The 22,922-nt window shown below is 38.9% G+C and overlaps 1 protein-coding gene across 1 annotated transcript; it reads right to left on the reverse strand.

The window, feature by feature from the left end:
* Positions 1-470: 470 nt before the first annotated feature.
* LOC134820888 (bromodomain-containing protein 7-like) lies at positions 471-22,885 on the reverse strand. Its single transcript, XM_063831536.1, has 7 exons — positions 22,834-22,885; positions 22,305-22,400; positions 21,764-21,863; positions 2,682-2,792; positions 2,223-2,362; positions 1,945-1,989; positions 471-1,768 (listed from the first exon to the last, which is right to left on the reverse strand). The coding sequence occupies exons 1-7, from the start codon at positions 22,866-22,868 to the stop codon at positions 766-768; spliced, it is 1,530 nt and encodes a 509-aa protein (XP_063687606.1). The 5' UTR covers positions 22,869-22,885; the 3' UTR covers positions 471-765.
* Between the last annotated feature and the right edge of the window lie 37 nt (positions 22,886-22,922).

Here is a 22,922-nt window from a genome sequence, read left to right on the forward strand (position 1 = left end):
TTGGAATATATAAGTAAAATAAAATTAGGATAACCCTTAAGCAACGTGATGAATTAAAATATTGCTGCCTACTTGACAAAATCGAAGCAAGCATGGTTTATGAATACTGTTTGATAGGTCTAGTTCCTGTCTATTAGTGCTTTTCATGCAACAAGTAAAACAAATCCTTTATGTCATGTTTCCAGGGTTTGGACTGGAATTGCCTGCTTAAAGAACCTCCATCGCATTACATTACATAATTTTCTCAATAAATGTAATAGATTTGTAGTGTTGTAATTAGTTTAAAAAGCGAATGACTATGAGAGCAAATTAATGAGCGGGGCCGGCATCACATGGTCCATAAAGCAAACAGAAACGGCGTATGATGATAAAGTATATGAACTACACGAGAACAACTTAACTGTGCTTTAGATGCCCGGCTACAGATTACCGATTTTCCCCTCGCCAGAAAACAAATCAAACACTGTATATATAAATTTGGTTTTTGGGCCAAAATTAAATTAATATCAATTCTTAACAATGGCTTTCTATTAATTTATAATCGTTATAATAATTGGAAAGAGAAATAACAACTTCGTATAAACAGTAAACACATGCTGGTGTAAGATTACGATGCATTGCCACAGGCAACTGTGCAACTGAACAACAAACAATGTCTATCAAATATGACTCGCATTTCTTACCAGAGCTACTTATCACGTGTCATGATAGAAAGCATTAAATTAACATCACTAAAAAGTCTAACAACAGACTACCCGACCACACTCAAAGGTTAATAACTTGATCTACAATATCAGACGACATAGCGCCTCTCACAGCAGCCTCCCCCACCACATCTCTCGGTGGAACATGTCCGGATATCATGTCCGTCAGATTCTCCCTGACCCTCCCCGCCAGGGCACTCTCCTCTGCTCCCACCTCCCACGTGGCTGGAGTAGAGGAGACTGGTGGTTTACTGAGCCGGGCCGCTTGTTCCTGGTGTAACTCCGCAAGCAACCCGCTTGTTTTTTCTAGTTTTTCTTGCAGTTCGGGGTCCTCGCAGGCTTGCTCTAGTTTGCTTTGTAGAGCTGGGTCGTTTATTATGTCGGGGATATCGTCTGATTCTAGCAGCTTCAGCAAAGATTCCTCCTCTTTGATGATGTCCTCTGGTTGGTGTTTTGGTAGTTGAGTCTGCTTATCCTCCGCAGCAGTGCCTGGTTCCTCTGTTTCAGTAGCGGATGACCCAGCAGAAACGCTAGTTGCTGATTGAGAGGGTATTTTCATGGTATTTCCTAGTCTCCTTGCTCTTAGTAGACGTTTCTCTCGGATAATCTTAGCGTACTTTTGAGCGAGGAGTTTGTTAGCCTTTACATGACCACCGGCCGTCAGACTGTTGATAATGTTATCTACTGGCTGGCGGAGAGAGTCATGACAACCCTTGGCAAACTCTTGGACACTTCGACAGTAAGCCAGACCTATCTCATCACCATAGCAACTGTAGAGGAGCTGCTGATCCTCATCATCAAGACTGCTGAACACTGAGTCGTAGCTGGGCATGAAGCTGCCAAATGGACCGTAGTGGAGGTACTGGGGCGGTTTGTTGGGTTGTCTCTTTTTTTCTCTAAAGTTGTTGAGAAGAGAGGTGGTGGTATTTTCGTGGGGTTCAAAGCAGGAGAGGTCAACAGGCTTCTCTGCCGGTTCCCCGGGCTGAGCATTCATTATATTCAGGACTACTGTGTTGGTGTCTTCATCTTTAGTCAGGTATCCTATTCTAGTTTCACTCGCCAACCTGTTTGCAGTGCAGATTTAAGATTTGTAAAAGCATTTTGAGTAAGTTCTTTGTCATTATGACGAATCAGCGATTGTCTAATATTTATATGATATATCGTGGGACCCCTTGTGATACAAAACGTAGTATTAGCAAAACAATACTTATGTAAATGGCAAGAGTATCAAAAATCTTACCTGTCAAAATTTTCCTTGGCTTCAGCAGCAACTCGTTTTACTGATCTGAAAGAAATTTAAAAATTAAAAGGTTAGCAGTAGTAATAATTCTATGTTTATTATGTGCTCCTAATATAAGAATATAAAGTTAAATCAGAGTTTGAGAGTTCGACTAAAGGACAATAAGGGAGGGAGGGAGGGAGGGAGGGAGGGAGGGAGGGAGGGAGGGAGGGAGGGAGGGAGGGAGGGAGGGAGGGAGGGAGGGAGGGAGGGAGGGAGGGAGGGAGGGAGTAACATACTTCTTAATCTCTTCAGCCATCCACTCTTCTTGTATCTCATTCTTCTTCCTGATTCCTTCCATCACCTCATTAGAGAGCGCTACTTTATTCTTCTTCTCTCCGAACAGAGTGTTGATGTAGTTCAGTAACTTCACTGCTTCCTGTAAACAAATTCAATAATCACACTGACTTGTCAACATACAAACAACACGCCGGGTCCGGCGTAAGATTTTACGGTGTGAGACTCTAACCCTAACCCTAACCCTAACCCTAACCCTAACCCTAACCCTAACCCTAACCCTAACCCTAACCCTAACCCTAACCCTAGCCTTAACCTTAACCCTAACCCTAACCCTAACCCTAACCCGCCGTAGAGTCTTACGCCGTAGAGTCCGGACCCCAACACGCCATCAATTTTATGATGTCTTGACAGAATAATCGCATCATGGAATAAATTGAATATCATTTTAAACTTCCAACCTTGTAGAATATTGTGTCATCAGAGTTATAGACCATGCAGTTTTTACACATTAAGTCCGCGTCATCTTTTAGGTCTTTCAGAACGATGTACTCCCCTCGTTGTACTTTAGCCTGAAAACCATAACATAAACTCATTATTTTCCTCTTGACCTCTTGACCTCTTAACCTCTTGACCTCTTAACCTCTTAACCTCTTAACCTCTTGACCTCTTAACCTCTTGACCTCTTGACCTCTTAACCTCTTAACCTCTTAACCTCTTAACCTCTTGACCTCTTAACCTCTTAATCTCTTGACCTCTTAACCTCTTAACCTCTTAACCTCTTATTCTCTTAACCTCTTAAGGCCAGAGGGGGGGGGGGGGTAAATGGCACTTTTCTAGTTTTTACATATTTGATAATAGCTGCTGGAGACGAACAAGAAGAAAAAAACCGGATCAAAATCTGACCTTGCGTTCCTGAGATATCGCGCGCTAAATTTTGAGGTTTACCTTACATGTTAAACTGGATCTTTAAACGGCTGTAACTTTTTTGACCCTTTTCCTTAGTTGAGAAAACCGGCCACTCCCTGATCTTGAGATTTGGTACAGTGGTTCCTTGGACAATTATCCTCATTTATTATGCAGCGATTTTTTTTATTTGACTCCGTTCTCGAATTATGAGGTTAACCATGTAAAAAATTCGGAAAATTTAGCTGGTTTAGCTAGTTAACCTCATAATTCGAGAAACGAGTCAAATAAAAAAAAACCTTCTTAACCCATTGTAACTTCCATTCAGGGTTGCTGAGCGTATTGTCGGGCCTGAAGAGCAGGAAAAAGTGAAGTGTTGTGACATAGGGTAAAGCACATAATTTTGTCATTTTTTGGCAATTTTCCGACTGCCTGATATAAACCATGGGTTTTAACCTCGTCTGAAATTCCGATTTAGATGAAACCTCCACCATGTTATAGTAGACAGTCTAGGCAAGTTCTAACACAACAATGATCGAAATTGCTGGGGTTGAAGATGTTCAAAAAAATTGTTTTGAAAAAATGACAAAATTAGGTGACTTTACTTAATTTTGTCACCCCGAACCTAATTTTGTCACTTGAAGATTGTGCAAAAAGTAACCGTTTCTCGGTATTTTAGACTGCCTGGATGCATCATTCGAGCGCTTTTTTACCAACATTGACCTCAAAAATCCCAAAGATATGATGTTTTCATAGTTTTGTAGCTTGATGAAACGATGACACTTTTTGGGTATCTAATCTTAGAAAATAGCCCCCAAATGCCCCTGAAACCACTGGCATCTTGAAAACTTTCTATGAAGCATGAATCAATATTGGTTACTGATTCACGAAACTATATTTACCAATAGCTCTTTAAAACCCAGAATTACAGTATATTTCTCGGCGAAAATATGCTATTATAAGTGTTTAAATGCTATTATAAGTGCCTTATACATATCCTATGGGCAAAAAAACTTCAGAATAGTTGTATAAGGCCATTTTCAACACAATCTGTGATTTACAAGAAATTTGAGAAAGGTCGATTTTTTTGACAAAATTAGGTACTTTTGGCAAAATCGAACCTAATTTTGTCACCCTCTGTAACTTGAACAATAATTGCGCTAGAGACTTGAAAATTTGTACGTATACTTCTGCTGTAGAAGATATTTGAAATATGCAATGGCATGAAGCTAGCTCAATTACTTTTGAAATAGCAATAAATCAAAATTTTGAAAATTCCTTAAGAAAACTTTAAGGATCTTATTTATTTTTCGGGTTAACAGTTTCGCCTTCATTTTTGACACAGATGCAAAAGAGCTAGAAACTTAAACTTTGTAGGAGCAGTTTCAGCAAAGTCTAAGCTTTCTTTTTATACACAAACCTTTTCTTTCAAGCTGAAATTCCGAGCCGAGGCAGTTTTTCAGAGCAAAATGACAAAATTAGGTACCCTGACAAAATTACGTGCCTTACCCTACTCCTAATAATAAAAAGATTTTAGGATTTTAGGAATAGGCGTCAGATGGTCAGCCGCCCTCACTTTCAAATTTCAATTGTGTTCCAATTAAATGTCTGCAACTACAATTCTGCAATGAAGAGTTGACAAAGATAATGAAATTACTATCAATCAAATAACTTGCTCATAGTAATTTTTCATCAATTAGGTTGACATTTCTATGCGAATAGACTGTTCATCATTTGCTTGCAGCAAGCAAATGAATCCTGTAGACATTTTTGAGTCAATTTTCTGACACAGTACAATTAAAGTGATGATGTTGACCACCACTGTGAATAGAGATATTCGTTTGAATCAACCTCCAAGGTTAGGGACTGTTGTAAAACAAAATAATTTCAAATCAACTTGTCGCGGCAAGTTGGTAATACCGTGATATACCTTACAAGACATTTTTGTGGCGGACCAATTTGCGACGACCGAAATTTTGGCGGTCCGAAAATATGGCGAAATTGAACAAAAACCGTCACATTTCGGACGTCACAGAAAATAAGGATATTTTCCATCATTTTGTTTTCTGACACAAAGGAAATTCAAAATTTTCTAAAAATCGGTTAAATCATGTTGAAACAAAATGAAACTTATAAATCGATTTCTTCATCTTCCTCTATACTTAAGGGGTCCGGCTCGACTCTTTCAGTTTCACGCTGTTCTCCAGTGTACTCCCAGGAGTAAGATTCTCGGATAAGCGTATTACTTGAAATTAAATTCATCATGGAATATTGTGTTTATTTGTCCCACCATCATTGATCATATCACTAACTTTTCAAGAACAAAATGAATCGATGAAGCCACAATTATTGGAATGAGCTAAAAATAATGAGACGGATTCTATTACGACGACCGAAATTTTGGCGGTCCGAAAATATGGCGAAATTTCGGGAAAACCGTCGCATTTCGTACGTTATGAAAAAGTCTTGTAAGGTATAAGCAATGGAGGTTTCAGTCAAATATATACAATGTTTTTACAATGTTTTTCGTTCTTGTCCATTATAAGGTTCAGGGCCAAAAATTATATAAAGTTATTTTAGGTGGAACCTCTATTAATATGGAATCCCACTTTTTATCCTAGTGTCTGTTTAAATGATGTTCAAAAGGACTTTCTTCGTAATTTCGACATAATTGGAAATTTGATTTTAATCATTTTGTTCATCCTCGCTCTATAGTACCTAAAGTAAGTAGTTCTTGTTTGTGTTTTTCACTTGAAAAAGCAGAAATACAGTTTTGAAGCAGAAAATCTGTGAAAAAATTTTAAGAACGAATCACACTACAAAAGATTTTAAAATTTAACCCAAGCAGCGCTGAATTCTAAAAAAGAGCACTAGTTTTCGAGACAAATATTTAACCCAAAAATCGTGAAATAAAATCAGATGGCAAATAACAATATCCCACACCGATCACATCATAAGTTCAAAAACAGTAAAAATGTCCTGATATCACAAAAATGTATCACAAAAATGATCAGTTTACTGACAAAACTCAATAGCAATCTTCAGTCTCCTAGTTTTTAGTACTGGTAGTAGAGAAGGAAGGAGAGGACAGGGAAGATGGTCGAGACGAGGGATTGACTCAGTCCAGAAGCTCCACTCCATGCGGTAGGGTACTCATCAGTGTAGTTATCGTCTCGGCAGAATGCCATAACGAGCAGAACAGCGAAGATAAGGATTGTCTTCAGGTCCATAGTTGGAGATTTATAGTGTAGATGAGTTCTTCAGGAAAATAACGAGTGAAAGTAGAGATTGGGTTAAGAGCGGAGAGGGCCCTCTTTTAATACCAAGTTTAGCACTGCACCTGGTTTGAAGTTTTCTTTTAAGGCGGTCTTTGTTTTCATGGCACATGATGCATGAGATGAATGGAGCACTCCCCCGCAGAAAGATGATAGGAGACTTAAAAGGGATTGATTACAGCAGAAACGTACCTTAGTCCTGAGAGGACCTGATCATTATCATTTCTTTCTTTACATGGTTAGGTGTTTTACAGAGCTTGATTGAGGAGCACTACCTTAGCTTTGTTTAGGACAGCCTTTGTTTTGATGGCACATGGTGAAAGAGAAGAGAGAAGAATGGTTCACTCACTCCCCGAGAGAAATATAAAGAGTATTTACAATCAAAGCTATGAAAATAAAGCGTCCAAGTCCTTAAGTCCTTCTTCACCGTTTCTGATATATTTCCTCCTCATTTTAAAAATAGATACACATCCCAAATGTTTTAGCAGTGTTTAAAGTTAAACCAGCAATCTTCCACAGCTGTATGTGCATCTCCTAAAAACCCAACCACCACAATTATAAACGCAAGAATAAAAGACATTTCAACAACCGCCATTCGAAAAGGCACGCAAAAAAAAAAAGTGTAAAATCAGTGAAGTTATAATACCAATAGCTTTACTCTCTGATTGTTATGTGGAAGCAACAGTAAATGTCCGCACGAAAATAGACAGGCTGGTTAATAAGACTGAGTGGTGTGATTCGCCTGATTGTAGCGACAAAGGAAATAACAATAGAATCCTAAGTGTTTCAAAGCGATCGACTCCACAGATTACTGCTATTGTCACAAATGTTCACTTATTCCTTGAATGATGCCGAATCTTTAATTGATTGATAAATAAATATGACACATATTGATCAAAGGAAATATACGAAATGAGAGTGGATACTGGATAGTGGATACGACTACAACACTAAAAAGTGGATACGCCTACAGAATACTGTGTCACTGTGACGTGGGTGATTTGGAATGTAGTTAGTGAGGACAAAGGAAGAGTAGATTTCAGACATGCCATCGTTATTTTCTGACATTCTATTTCAATGGCGATGACGTTGACCAGCTTTGTATTATTGTGCACGGAGATATCCGAGTGCATCATCGTAATGCGGAAGAATTTAGAAGGTTGAGCGAAAGCCGACGTAAAGAATGATCGAAAGAATTTTGAATAGAGACTAAACGCATTTTTATGCTCGAGCGACAACCGATGCAAAGAACGATCGAGATTCAATTCAAGTAATTTTGAATAAAGACACATTTTCCGTGCATGAGCGACAGCCGACACCCAGAACGATCGGTGTCTACATCTATGATGAGAAGCTGTACCGTACGTACTAATAAAATTGGTTATAAAGTACGATAAATGGATTTTCGATGGAAGTCCGACTTTCGTGACAAAATAATAACAGGAACACTTGAAATGGCGCTACGGGCACCTAAACTTATGTCGCCGCATTCTTATTTCCATCATTAGAATAGTATGACTGTACAGTGTACGTACTCTTATTCAGTATAATTGCAGTTATTCAAATCAATTTATTGTCTTAGAAATTGTTTAATTCGACTTTAGCATTCACTGGCACCAAAATTGTGGTTTGAAAATTGCATACATACCTGCCAATTTTACAACAATAGAAAAATAAGGTAAAAAACGGACACAATTTTTTCAGAAAAATTTCGTACTTTAAAGTGGTTGTACGGTACGTACTAAAAATAACCTCGTACGTACTTCTCATCTTAGTTTTACATATGAAATCATAGGTCACTCAATTTCAGGGAATTAGAATTTTCTGTAATTTTGAACGACATTTGAACGCCAATATCCCGCGAAGTTTGAGGAAACTCGCCGCGACAAATTGGGGTTCACGTTATAATCGGGGTTTAACTGTACAATGTACATTTATTATAGAGAACGTTAGGCCTGTGTTTTCAGAACCTTATTATTATTTATTCACTTTAACTACTGTAATTACTTACTAAGTGGTTGGAAGAGGTGGTCGTGTTAATAAAGGGATTGTTCATAAATTACTTGTAATCAAGTTATTATTACTATTATGCACAGATCCGTGTCAGGTTGCAAAAGCAACAATAAACTTATGCCTATGGTTACATATAAATATACACGATTTTCAAATTCAATATGGAATTCACTGGGTGGCGCTCGGCCTGTCACTCCGCCATATCTGCATGCTTATAAGCAGTAAAGACTGGGGACCCAGGTTGTATGGAACATAATAAAATAAGCCACAAAAGAAAAGCGGCCGCATTTCTTGTTTTTAGCCAGCAGTGCAGATTAAGAGCGAGGAACTGAACACCCTAGAAACAGTGTCTATATCTAACCAGTTATATGACAGAATTAATTTCACAATTCTGTTGAAATGATCCAATTTTACACAAGAACACGTTCCCTCCACAATATAGAACTGGACATCTCTATTTTCAGGTATCAGCGCCTTCAGTTTACCTTTAAATAGAAATCTAATTTTTGATTACAATTTTCCCGATTTAAACGCTCCCTATAATACCATAAATATCTTATCTTAACATTTCTTTTCTAACTATGAAAAAAATTAAGAGAATATTAAAAAGGAGTTTGTTTGCTTTTAAATTTAATAGTAAGCTTGTAGTTGTACCTGTTCTCATTATGGAGGAATGCTAATCAACGAAGAATAGCAAAATGTAATCATTGATGTAATGAGATTTGAAAGTGGTGGAAGTATCATGATATTATGTCACGTGTTAAAAGGTTCAATAACCCTGGAAGAGCTGTCAGAAGTTATTAACAATCTCACCCAGCCTCAACAAATGCCTTTGATGTACAAGGTATTCCAATTAGACATGATTTATAGCACACAGAACACCTCTGTATTTGCTGTCAGAACCTGTCATGCATGGATACTAACTAGTTATGCCGTTATGGATTTTTGTCAGGATCATTTTAAAAGTAAATTGTTCGTTAACTCCGGCGACTTTTTTACGGTAGTGCATAAAGATGAATAAATAAAATGTCTAACGATTTAGGATCCTGGAACCCCTTTGAGTCAAAGAGTTGTGGAAGGCAGTCTTACGGTCCATGCCGACCAATAAGAAGAAGTAGTAGAATCAGGGAGCAGAAATTATTGCAATTTAATGTGAAATCTAACGTAGGTGACAGAAACAGTAAACACAGACTGAAAATTGTATTTGATGAATGGATGTTGCAAAGACCTATCACCTTTTTATTTCTAAGAACATCAAGACATTTCGGTTTTTAATAACACATTTTTTACCATAATTGGTCTTGTTGAAGTATTACCTGCGTAGCTAGGATCAAAATAGTCATTGTAAGCCTAGTGAGTGCCGTAAGACTTTTCTGAAACGGACATTTTAAGAATTCCCAAATTTTATCGGAATTAGCTAAAAGGAACTTGAACCGATGTTTTCTTTAATTAATTTAATTTTCTTAATAAATTTCTGAATGGGACACGTTTTCACAGCGCGTGTCCTGATCTGTAAATATCATACAATATTTTCTCTCGGGGAGCCTGTTATTCATCTCTTTCGTCACGCTCTTTTAAAACAAAGCTTGCCCTAAATAAAGCTATAAACCATCTGCCATGACGTAGATAATCCTTAGAATGCTCTCTTAGACCTGGGTATTGATGCTTTTCATACAAAAAAGTTAAAGCAAATTATCTATGTCGTGCATCCTGGGTTTGGACAGGATATGCCCGCTTAAAATACTTCCATCGCGTTACATTACATAATTCTCAATAAATGTAATAGATTTGTAGTGTTGTAATTAGTTTAAAACTCTTAAAATCAATTTCTACTATAATCCTCATATCACCTTTCTGCCGGAGAGTGCACCATTCATCTCATGCATCATGTGCCATGAAAACAAAGACCACATTAAAAGAAAATGAGGGGGAAATATATCAGAAACGGTGAAGAAGGAGTAATGGACTTGGACGCTTTATTTTCATAGCTTTGATTGTAAATGCTCTCTATATTTCTCTCGGGGAGTGAGTGAACCATTCTACTCTTCTCGTTTACCATGTGCCATCAAAACAAAGGCTGTCCTAAACAAAGCTAAGGTAGTGCTCCTCAATCAAGCTCCGTAAAACACCTAACCATGTAAAGAAAGAAATGATAATGATCAGGTCCTCTCAGGACTTAGGTATGTTTCTGTTGTAATAAATCCCTTATAAGTCTCCTATCATCTTTCTGCGGGGGAGTGCTCCATTCATCTCATGCATCATGTGCCATGAAAACAAAGACCGCCTTAAAAGAAAACTTCAAACCAGGTGCAGTGCTAAACCTGGTATTAAAAGGGGGCCCTCTCCGCTCTTAACCCAATCTCTACTTTCACTCGTTATTTTCCTGAAGAACTCATCTACACTATAAATCTCCAACTATGGACCTGAAGACAATCCTTATCTTCGCTGCTCTGCTCGTTATGGCACTCTGCCGAGACGGTTACTACACTGATGAGTACCCTACCGCATGGAGTGGAGCTTCTGGACTGAGTCAATCCCTCGTCTCGACCATCTTCCCTGTACTCTCCTTCCTTCTCTACTACCAGTACTAAAAACTAGGAGACTGAAGATTGCTATTGAGTTTTGTCAGTAAACTGATCATTTTTGTGATACATTTTTGTGATATCAGGACATTTTTACTGTTTTTGAACTTATGATGTGATCGGTGTGGGATATTGTTATTTGCCATCTGATTTTATTTCACGATTTTTGGGTTATATTAAACATTTTTCTCGAAAACTTGAGCTCTTTTTTTAGAATTCAGCGCTGCTCTACTTGGGTTAAATTTTAAAATCATTTGTAGTGTGATTCGTCCTTACAATTTATCCACAGATTTTCTGCTTCAAAACTGTATTTCTGCTTTTTCAAGTGAAAAACACAAACCAGATCTGCTAAAGAGTGAGGTTTAACAAAATGATTAAAATTAAATTTCCAATTATGTCGAAATTACGAAGAAAGTCCTTTTTGAACATCATTTAAACTGACACTTGGGTAACGTGGGATTCCATATTAATAGAGATTAGAGGTTCCACCTAAAATAACTTTATATCATTTTTGGCCCTGAACCTTATAATGGAAAAGAAAGAAAAACATTGTGAAACAAGAATTGCGCCCGTTGTTTCGTTTTGGCGGACGCTAGATTTCCATTTCACATTTACTATAAATTTAAGTATAAGCTCCAATCAGCTCACTTCAATCTTCATCATAATAATATTGATAAATTATGCATCAAATACGGGAAACACTTGAAATTCAGTTCAATTGCCGTAGAACTTAACTTGTATCTGTAATTCAAGAAATTATCAGCAAAGGTAAACTATACTCGTGTACACATCAATACACTACGCGTGCCACGTACAAATTGGGCGTATTACCTAATAGTAATATTATACATTACATGCATCATATACATTAAAACACAGTCGCGCCGCGCATTCATAGATCACAGGCTATCTATACATCACATCTCCGCAAGCAATCCTCGCGCGCGCCCAACTTTTTCGTTGCATGGTAACGAACGGAAGGAAGGAAGGAAGGACACACGACATATTTAAACCCACCTATCTCGTTAAACTTAACGAGTTCCTGTCAGGTGCTGCCGTCTAAATAATACCTATTTGTGGAGAATATACAAATTTCTCGTTCGTTTTGAATTTGTTTAAAGATATTTGAGAGTCAATGAAAAATGAAGAGCAATGTGCTGATCAGTCTAGTGAGTTTACTTTTTCATACGCTACAACCGCCACGTCCATCGTCATTAAACAAATAGAAGCAGATTTGCCGAAACCTGCTCACGAGGAGCCGTGTGATCCTGAACTAATCAGCTTTTGTGAACACATAAACACAGTCTACGAAGAAATCGTACACTGGAGAAAGAATTTATTTGAGGTTCCCACATGTGCAGGGGGAAAAAAATTTGTGAAGTTTTTATCCAGTTGGCTCCAGCATTTCAATGCCAAAACAAAGTATAGATGCATCGCATTGAAAACGTTTAATATTCTCCCAGCATTATTGCTCCAGAAACCGTCGGCAAAGGGTAAAAGAGCTGATCACAAACAATTATTGTCGAAAAGATTGGGGTTATGGGAAAATGGGGATATTTTAGAACTACTAAGAATGGGAAAGAACGTCCAAAAAAGGCTGCAAAATAGTTCAAGGAAGAAAACACAAGATTTAGCTCGCTCTTTCGCTAACAAAATGTTTGAGGGTAAAGTTACGGCAGCTGTCAGAATTTTGTGTGATGACAACAATAACGGTGTGCTACCCTTATCGGAAGAAACAATGACGCAGTTAAAAAAGAAACACCCAATACCGACTGGAATCAGAGATGAAACACTTCTATACGGCCCAATAATGAAGCTAGACTCCTCATATTTCGACTTAATAGATGGAAATATGATTGGCCGAGCGGCAAAGATGACCAACGGTGCAGCAGGTCCGTCCACCACTGATGCAGATTTCTTTAAGTATCTTCTGCTGCACAAGAGATTCAAAGGAGAGGGGCAAGATTTACGTGATGAGCTAGCCAAATTTGCACGTTCGTTGGCATCTGAATACATCGATCCATCAATCATTGATTCATATGTCAACTGCCGTTTAATACCGCTTAACAAATGCCCGGGTGTTAGACCAATTGGTATTGGCGAAACTGTAAGAAGAATAGTGGGAAAGGCTATCGCTTGGGCACTTAAGATGGATATTCAGGAAACAGCAGGACCATCACAAGTCTGCACAGGGCTAAAATCTGGTACTGAAGCAGCAGTCCATTTCATTAGACAGCAATTCCAAGTGGAATCAGCTGAAGCGTGTATATTGGTTGATGCGACAAATGCTTTCAATGCTGTTAATCGAATGGTGATGCTGCATAACATCCAGCGGCAATGTCCTGAATTTGCACCAATTGCCATCAATATGTACCGAGCTCCAAGTCGCTTGTTTGTCTGTGGGACTGAAATACCATCGGCAGAAGGCACTACCCAGGGTGACAATCTGGCAATGCCCCTATTTGCACTCGCAACACTTCCAATTTTACAGAAACTTAAAGAGCTAAGGAAAGTTATGCAAGTCTGGCTGGCCGACGACGCGTCATCTGTTGGAACACTGATACATCTCAAAACCTGGTGGGATATGATAGTGGCAGAGGGAATTAAATATGGATATCATGTCAACCCCAGCAAATCATGTTTGATAATAAAACATCCATCGAGCATGGAGAGGGCTATGGAAATATTTGGAGAAAGCGGGATCGAGATAAAAATAACTGGACAGAGACATCTTGGAGCGGTTATTGGGTCACAGGAATATAAACGACTTTACATCAATAATTTAGTTGAAGAATGGACCAAAATGATCAACAAATTATCTGATTTTGGTCAATCCCAGCCACAAGCAGCATATGCAGCATTCACTCATGGAGTTAGGCACAAAATGACATACTTCATGAGAACAATCGAAGGACTAGATCAATACTTGCAACCTCTTGACATGCTTATCGTTGAGAAATTCATACCGGCTTTATTTGGATGCCCTATTACACCATTAGAGAGAAGAACGGTTGCGCTACCCGTACGATGTGGGGGACTAGGCATACCAGTTTTATCAAAGTTGGCATCAGAGGAGTATAAAACATCCATGGAAGTGACTAAGTCCTTAGTAAAGGCCATGGCCGGAATTGAAACGGATATAGATCATGATTCCGAGTCGCTGAAAGAAATTCTAAAAGTGAGGGCAGAAAAGCATGAATTAGAATACACGTTAATCTGCAATGAAAGCAGTGATAGATCTACACGTGCAATTAATCAGGCAAGAGAAAAAGGAAGCTCAAGTTGGTTGACTGTCCTACCTCTTAAGTCTTATGGGTTCACATTGAACAAAGGGGAATTCAGGGATAGTCTACTTCTTCGATATAACAAAGACCTTCCACGATTACCTCAATCCTGTGTTTGTGGGGCCAAAATGGACATCAACCATGCTCTAAACTGTCCAAGAGGAGGCTACATCATCATCCGCCACAACTCAGTTAGGGATTTCATAGCCAAACAACTATCAACTGTTTGCAAAGACGTAGAATGTGAGCCCCACCTACAGACTTTAGACGGGGAGACTTTCTCAATAAGTACCACACTAACAGGAGACAATGCCCACCCTGACGTCCGTGCAAGGGGATTCTATCGTCCGGGACAGAACTCCTATTTCGACATAAAGTTTCTCAATCCCAATTCTGAGTCTTATCTCTCATCATCAACAGAAAAAATATACGAGAGAGCTGAGACTCAGAAGCGGAGGTTATACAACGAGAGAATATTGAATGTCGAACATGGGAGTTTCTGTCCACTGGTGTACTCTGTCACGGGTGGCAGCGGGCCAGAAGCGAGAACATTTTTTAGATTATTGTGTGAGAAAATAGCATATAAAACTCAACAAAATTATTCAGATGTTGTAAATTTTTTAAGATGTAAACTTTCATTTATTATCAGGAAGCTGGTTCTCCTGTGTATAAGAGGAACCAGATCTTCTGTCAATTCAGTTGAAAAAAGTTGTGAAAGCGACTTTGAGTTCGCATGCTTTGTATCAAAGCTTAGCTAATTAGGAGTCCTATGGACTCAATTAATTGATGATTCAAATCTGGTCGATATACATTGTTGTAAATTATATTGTTATATATTATTCTATTTGTTTACCTATCTCGTTCTCCAAAATCCACGTTTTTCTGCAAAAACCTCCATTCGTAACCTTTCACTATTGCCTTTTTTCAAAAGGGTGAAAAGGAAAAAATTGTATATATTTGACTGAAACCTCCATTGCTTATATATCACGGTATTACCAACTTGCCGCGATATTTTCGAAAAAAAGTTTTAAAACTCTTGATTTGAAATTATTCCGTTTTACAACACTCCCTTACCTTGGATGTTGATTCAAACGAATATCTCTATACACAGTGGTGGTCAACATCATCACTTTAATTGTACAGTGTCAGGAAATTGACACACAAATGTCTACAGGATTCATTTGCTTGTATCGTTTATCCGCATAGAAACGTCAACCTAATTGATGAACAATTGCTATGAGCAAGTTATCAACTTTCATTGCAGACGTGTAGACATCTAATTGCAACACAATTGAAATTTGAAATTTGTAGCCTGTTCCTAAGATCGTAAAATCTTTTTATTATTAGGAGTATGTCACAACACTTCACTGATTTTACACTTTTGCGTGCCTTTTCGAATGGCGGTTGTTGTAATGTCTTGTATTCTTGCGTTTATAATTGTGGTGGTTGGGTTTTTAGGAGATGCACATACAGCTGTGGAAGATTGCTGGTTTAAAGTTAAACACTGCTAAAATATTAGGGGTGTGTATCTATTTTTAAAATGAGGGGGAAATATATCAGAAACGGTGAAGAAGGACTTAAGGACTTGGACGCTTTATTTTCATAGCTTTGATTGTAAATACTCTTTATATTTCTCTCGGGGAGTGAACCATTCTTCTCTCTTCTCTTTTACCATGTGCCATCGAAACAAAGGCTGTCCTAAACAAAGCTAAGGTAGTGCTACTACCAGTTCTAAAACCAGGAGACTGAAGATTACTATTAAGTTTTGTCAGTAAACTGATCATTTTTGTGATACTCCAGATTGAATTCGTAATGTCATATCAATAACAATTGTTTTTATTATATATTTTGGGGGAAAAACCCGTAGTTTCAAAATACCCTTAAATTTTCGGTGAATCAACCCTTCGTTTGAACTGTTTTAAAGAGTGACGGCGAAGTGCAGGAGCAAACTGGGGGAGACTTCTAAGAAGTAATCATTGTAAAATATTTACGGTCAACGGTGTTCTAATTGATTATTATTTATTGTTTATGTTCAAATGGGAAATCGGGTATAATCTCTTTATGGAATACTAACACTTTCAATTTGGAGATTGTTCCAGATGAAAGTTCGCTTTCGACGGGCATGGGCATGTACAGATTATGAACTTCTTTCAGTCCACCATGCGGGTACTTCTTGGACGATAGTTTCTTATTGCAATTTAATAAAGTACCCTAAATACGTTTAACGCATTACATCACTATCGTGACTGCAAAATTGAAATTACTTTCACCCCCCTGAAATCTATGGCACATGTGTCAAAATCTTTCAATTTAAAAGCCAGCCATCGATTTACCAACATAGGTGAAATCAATATAGCCCATTACCTCATTGGGTGTCAAGATGCTTTGCCCTTTTCTATTTCTACGTCAAAAGGAACCCGATAAAAAAGGTCTATATTAAAGTCACTATTGTTACGGTACATTAGAACTAGACAGAAACAAAGTGTGAAAGGCCTGAACGGAACTCCTCGGTTTCAGTTCCTTGTTTTAACACTATATATGGTCCTAAATTTGTACCAGACAGTCATGACAGAAGCTTTCTGTCAATTCCTATTACATCAACACCATCACCCTATGTTGGCTATGTCATTAAAATGGAGCTCCGTCCTAACGTTAGTGTGGCACGTGAGGGTTTGTAATGAATTATATTAATAGGTCGCTTATAAAATCATCCCTTTCAGAGTTTAACCGTTGTGGGAGGAAATTATCAATAGACACTTCTGAACATTTTGATCATTTATAAATTATAACATAAAAATTACCTTTTTTAATAGCAAAGTTGAAGTTGTCTTTAGATTACGTAATTTTATTGGTGAGACATTGAAAGCAGCACTTTTTGGTTATCTTGAAATGGTGCAGATTGTCAAGATGGATGGGTCAAACTAATTAACTATCTATAAATGCGTTTTCATTTCATACTACTATTACTATGTCGGAACTAAGTCCGATCTACACCAGAAACCCCCTCCATATATCCCTGTCTCGCATCAGGGTTCGCAGTTCCTATTTTGTCCCAACTTCCTTCAGTAACATAGACAAGTAGCTTTGTCTTGGTCGGCCTTGTTGTGCTGTACCGTGCGTAAGTTTCCATAAGACTAAATCACTGGCAAGTAGCTCAGGAGTCAAGATGTTGGATGCAGTGTCCCACCATTTTTAATCTCCTGCTTCGTAACTTGTTTGACAGCATTGGTAGGCACTAGGCTACAATACAAAGTTATATTGCTGAGTGCTGACCTTGTCCTTCCATGAGATACCCAGCACCATACGCAACATCTTTGTGTATGTCCCGTCCAAACTTTTCTCTTGAGCCTTTGTCAGTTTCCAGGTTTCTGATCCGTTGAGCAGTACTGATTCACAAGCCGCTATAAACAATGTAATTTGTAGGCTCTTTGCGAGTTTGGATTTCCAGATATCCTTCAGTCTATGTAGGGCACTAGGAACCGACCGGATTGGGGTTTTGGCTGCCGGACCGGATTCAGCCGGATTTGGATCTCAAATCCGGCAAGCCGGATTTTGCCGGACCGGAACCGGTGGTTTCAGAGTGAAATAAAAGGCAGCCGGATTTTGCCGGATTTTGCCGGTTTTTGCCGGATGTTGCCGGAAAATTTCCTTCCTTTCCACGCCTAATCTTCATCGAGCACTTCTTGCAGCTTGCATAAGGGATCCCATTTTCTTCTGAGTAGAACAACCAGACGGACGATGTTTTAGATTTACTACTACTCGACTCGACTTAGGGCGGCTTCAACGTCCGAACAGATATAGTTTTTTTACAAATCTTCCTATCTACTACTAGACATTGCTTAAACAAGCAGTACGTAGCAGACACAATGTAACACGAGTAGACACGAGTCACGACACTAGACGAGTAATAATCAGAAATGATATCTAATTGGCATATGCTGCCAGACCCCTGATTGAGCGCGTTTGTGCGAATTCCCTTTTTTTCATGCAAGTCTGAGTATCATTGGGTCACGTGACTTACAACCAGAGGTGCTTAATAAGGTTGTTCGTAAGCAGGCACTGTCTAGTACAGTACTAATCACCGTCTGGCGTCTAGAGCTGAGTCACATGATTGCAGTAATGAGCTAATTAAGTAGCTACCCAGACCCTGAACACGTGACCTTCATATTTCGTATTTCATATCAGAAGATTAAATACTGCCAATTTTGCGATTATAGCCGGGGGCTAGCCCAGGGAGGTGGCCCAAAATATTTTCCGGTTTTTTCTAAGTCCGCACCTACCCCTCGATAGTCGATACATTATTCTGTATTTTGGACTCAAGGTTTCTCGAGAACGACTCGGACCGAAAAACTTCTAAGTCAAAATTTTTCAAAGTTTTTCTGAAAACCACTTTTTTCCACGATTCAGGCTACCCTGTTCATTATTAGCCGAAAATATTTTTTCGGTTTTTCGAAGTCCCCACCTACCCCTCGATACACAATTCTGGACTCGAGGATCCCCCTGGTAATGTGATCTCGAAAGGCAGGCCTCCCCTTTGCAATACGAGCTCGGAAGCGGGAGCTCTCGATACAGGAGGTACGTCTCGAGAACGACTCGGACCGAAAAACTTCTAAGTCAAAATTTTTCAAAGTTTTTCTGAAAACCACTTTTTTCCACGATTCAGGCTACCCTGTTCATTATTAGCCGAAAATATTTTTTCGGTTTTTCGAAGTCCGCACCTACCCATCGATACACAATTCTGGACTCGAGGTTTCCCCGGTAATGTGATCTCGAAAGGCAGGCCTCCCCTTTGCAATACGAGCTCGGAAGCGGGAGCTCTCGATACAGGAGGTACGTCTCGAGAACGACTCGGACCGAAAAACTTCTAAGTCAAAATTTTTCAAAGTTTTTCTGAAAACCAATTTTTTCCACGATTCAGGCTACCCTGTTCATTATTAGCCGAAAATATTTTTTCGGTTTTTCGAAGTCCGCACCTACCCATCGATACACAATTCTGGACTCGAGGTTTCCCCGGTAATGTGATCTTGGAAGGCAGGCCTCCCCTTTGCAACACGAGCTCGGAAGCGGGAGCTCTCGATACAGGAGGTACGTCTCGAGAACGACTCGGACCGAAAAACTTCTAAGTCAAAATTTTTTTAAAGTTTTTCTGAAAACCACTTTTTTTCCACAATTCAGGCTACCCTGTTCATTATTAGCCGAAAATATTTTTTTGATTTTTTTTCGGTAAAAAAAACTCAAATCCGGCAAAAATCCGGCAAATTTTTTCCAGCCGGAGCCGGAACCGAAACCGGATTTTGAAGCCGGATATCCGGCCGGAACCGGATTCAGCCGGATTTCCGGTCGGTTCCTATAGGGCACCCCACGCTTTTCCCTTTCTAACCCTTATCTCCCTATTATATCTGTGCTCTCAATCCAAGAGCCCAAGTAGATGAAATCATCCACATTTTCTATGGCTTCCCCGGATCGACTTAGTAGGTCGCTAGATCGATCCTCCATATTCAGCGTCATGACCTTGGTCTTGCCTTCGTTTATGTGTAGCCCCACGCTTGCTGCCACCGATTCTACTCTGAGCAGGAACTCGTTAGCCTTGTCCATGTCCTCAGATATAAGTGCTATATCATCTGCAAAGTCCACATCGGTGATGATCTTGGGCCCCACTCTTCTGCTTTTTCTACATTCGAGAGTGAGTCCAAGTCGCTCCGCATCATCGCCTATGGCTTGCCTCATACAGTAGTCGATAACTATTGTAAAGAGGTAAGGTGCTAAGGTATCACCCTGTAACACACCTGCGAATATCTCGAACAATTCCGTTTCTCCGTCTGGAGTTAGGACTTTGGCCATTGTCTTCTCGTACATGAGCATTGAGCCGTATAAGCTGTACGATTTTGACTGGAATGCCGTAAGCTTCTAGAATCTTAAACATTTTCCCACGATGTACACTGTCGACTGTCGAACAGTGTCGAAAGCCTTCTTAAAGTCTATAAATGTCAGAACAGCTGGCAGTTTCCGACTCTTGACACCCTCTATAAGACGCCTCAGTACCAATATCTGTTGAGTTGTTGACCTTCCTGGTCTGAATCTATTCTGGTTTCTGCGCAGAATTGTCTTGATTTCTGGCTTCAACCGGTTTAGGACCATCTTGTTTAGAGCCTTGGCAACTAGGGATGACACGCTTATTCTCCGATAGTTCATTGGTTCGCTAAGGTCGCCCTTCTTTAGAATTGGTATAATGTTGGCAGTTGACCATTGGTCTGGTTTCTCACCTTTCAATAGAGCATTGTTACAGAAGTCTAAGACAATTTGATCAAGGTCGCATCGTTTTAAGATGCGATCGTTTTAAGATGCGACCATTTCATTTCATTAGCAAAAGTGGTGAAATACACCCCAAGAAACTGTCTGACAATCACGTGTTCAACAGTTTGGCAAACTTTGGGGCAAACTAATAGTAATAAACTAACTATAAATGCGTTTTAATTTCATTTCATTAGCAAAATTGGTGAAATACGCCCCAAGAAACTGTCTGACAATCACGTGTTCAACATGAACAGTTTGGCAAACTTTGGGGCAAACTAATAGTAATAAACTAACTATAAATGCGTTTTCATTTCATTTCATTAGCAAAATTGGTGAAATACGCCCCAAGAAACTGTCTGACAATCACGTGTTCAACAGTTTGGCAAACTTTGGGGCAAACTAATAGTAATAAACTAACTATAAATGCGTTTTCATTTCATTTCATTAGCAAAATTGGTGAAATACGCCCCAAGAAACTGTCTGACAATCACGTGTTCAACAGTTTGGCAAACTTTGGGGCAAACTAATAGTAATAAACTAACTATAAATGCGTTTTCATTTCATTTCATTAGCAAAATTGGTGAAATACGCCCCAAGAAACTGTCTGACAATCACGTGTTCAACAGTTTGTCTGCCAGACGGTTGCACCCTTTCTAATCTATATCAAGCTACTATGGAAGACGAAGATTTGAAACCAATCAGAACCACTGCTCAATCAGAAACGTACACGACGGTTGTGACCTGCATCCTGTTAATCGTGAAATCTTATTTTGTGAGCTTCAGAACTTACAGACTTGAATATGGAGTTACAAATTATACTGGTAGATTATTTCTGTGCTTCAATAATACTATTGGTGGAGTAAATGAAGATTACCAAGATAACCAAGATAAGGGGTCGTTCACATATTACGTAACCATGTTTTGGAACATTTTTACCCCCTCCGTAATCAGTTTTACACATAGCTATTGTGTCAAAATTACACTAGCGTAATCATTCGGAAACCCCCCCCCCCCCCCCTCAGCTGATTACGTAATATGTGAACGACCCCTAACCAAGACAACCAAGCACATTGCCTAGAAGTCCGGCGTGATGTATTATATAATGATCCTGGACCTAAGTGGCAAGTAACTCTATAATCTATATCAACAATAAAAAAAGAAGAAAAAAAAGAAAAAAGAAAAAAGATACCTGCATAGTGCTCAGGTCCATTGGGTTAGGAATGATGGTACTGTAACCAGGTGCAATCATGTCGCTCACCGGCTCCGCGAATATCATGTGAATATCTTTCCTGGGGGAGAAATAGAGATTGAGCCCAACAACAACAACAACAATTACAACAACAATGGCGAACCTAGCAAGCTAGGAAAGAGGGGCCGATCTCCTTTTCTTTTGCGGTGCGGCCACGGTCCTTTCGGGCGCAACCCCAGGCATATACACTCGTGTTATTTTCGCAGCTCTAATGAAAGCCACTACCTACCATTTACACCATGGTTTGGTGAGTGACGGCTGCCCTTCAGTTTTTGATATTTTGGCCCAACTGGGATTTGAACTCGCAACCTCCAGGCCAGTAGACAGGCGGATTAACCGACTGAGCCACTGAGCCAATTGAGCCCAAATATCATACTAATTAATACTCACCATTGCCACAAAACTAAGGGACGCTGGCCACACGAAATGTCACAACACAATGTTTCGAGGATAAATCATAAACTTTACTAAGATTTCTAACCTCATAATTGCTTGAATAAGGTCCATCATCTTGTGTTTCAGCTCGGGAGTGACTACAACCATTTCAACTGGAGCGCTCTCCTTGCTAGATTTCTTCCTGTGACGGTTTGTTGATGTAAATGGTTATTAATTATAATTAATTAAATGGTTATTAATAATAATTAATTAGTCGATTATTGGAGATATAGATGATTCTTATAGATGTTGAATTGGTTCAGATGTCCGTCTTCAGAGAATTAACTCTTGTTTCAAGTTTTGAATTAAACTTATGATATTTGTATGTAAGTTAAAAATATCATTTTATCCAAATTTTGTCCATGAAAATAAATCAGGTCATCAGGTTAAATACCAGTAATAATCTGATGATAAATCAATAGTGATGAAGAATCACGAAATAAGCATGCGAGCAATTAACGAACAATTAGCGAACAATTAACAATTAGCGAACAATTAGCGAACAATTAACGATTAACGAACAATTAACAACAATTAACGAACAATAAATGAACACAGATTAAATAATAAGTTACCTTTTTCTCCTCTTGGACCACTCTGAGTCAGACATGTTCCTAATTTACAGTTGATGTTAGTCTTATTCAATCTATTATCTTATAAGTTC

This window comes from Bolinopsis microptera, chromosome 9, assembly GCF_026151205.1.
Source record: "Bolinopsis microptera isolate Bmic1 chromosome 9, MBARI_Bmic_1.0, whole genome shotgun sequence".
Taxonomy (NCBI): Eukaryota; Metazoa; Ctenophora; class Tentaculata; order Lobata; family Bolinopsidae; genus Bolinopsis; species Bolinopsis microptera.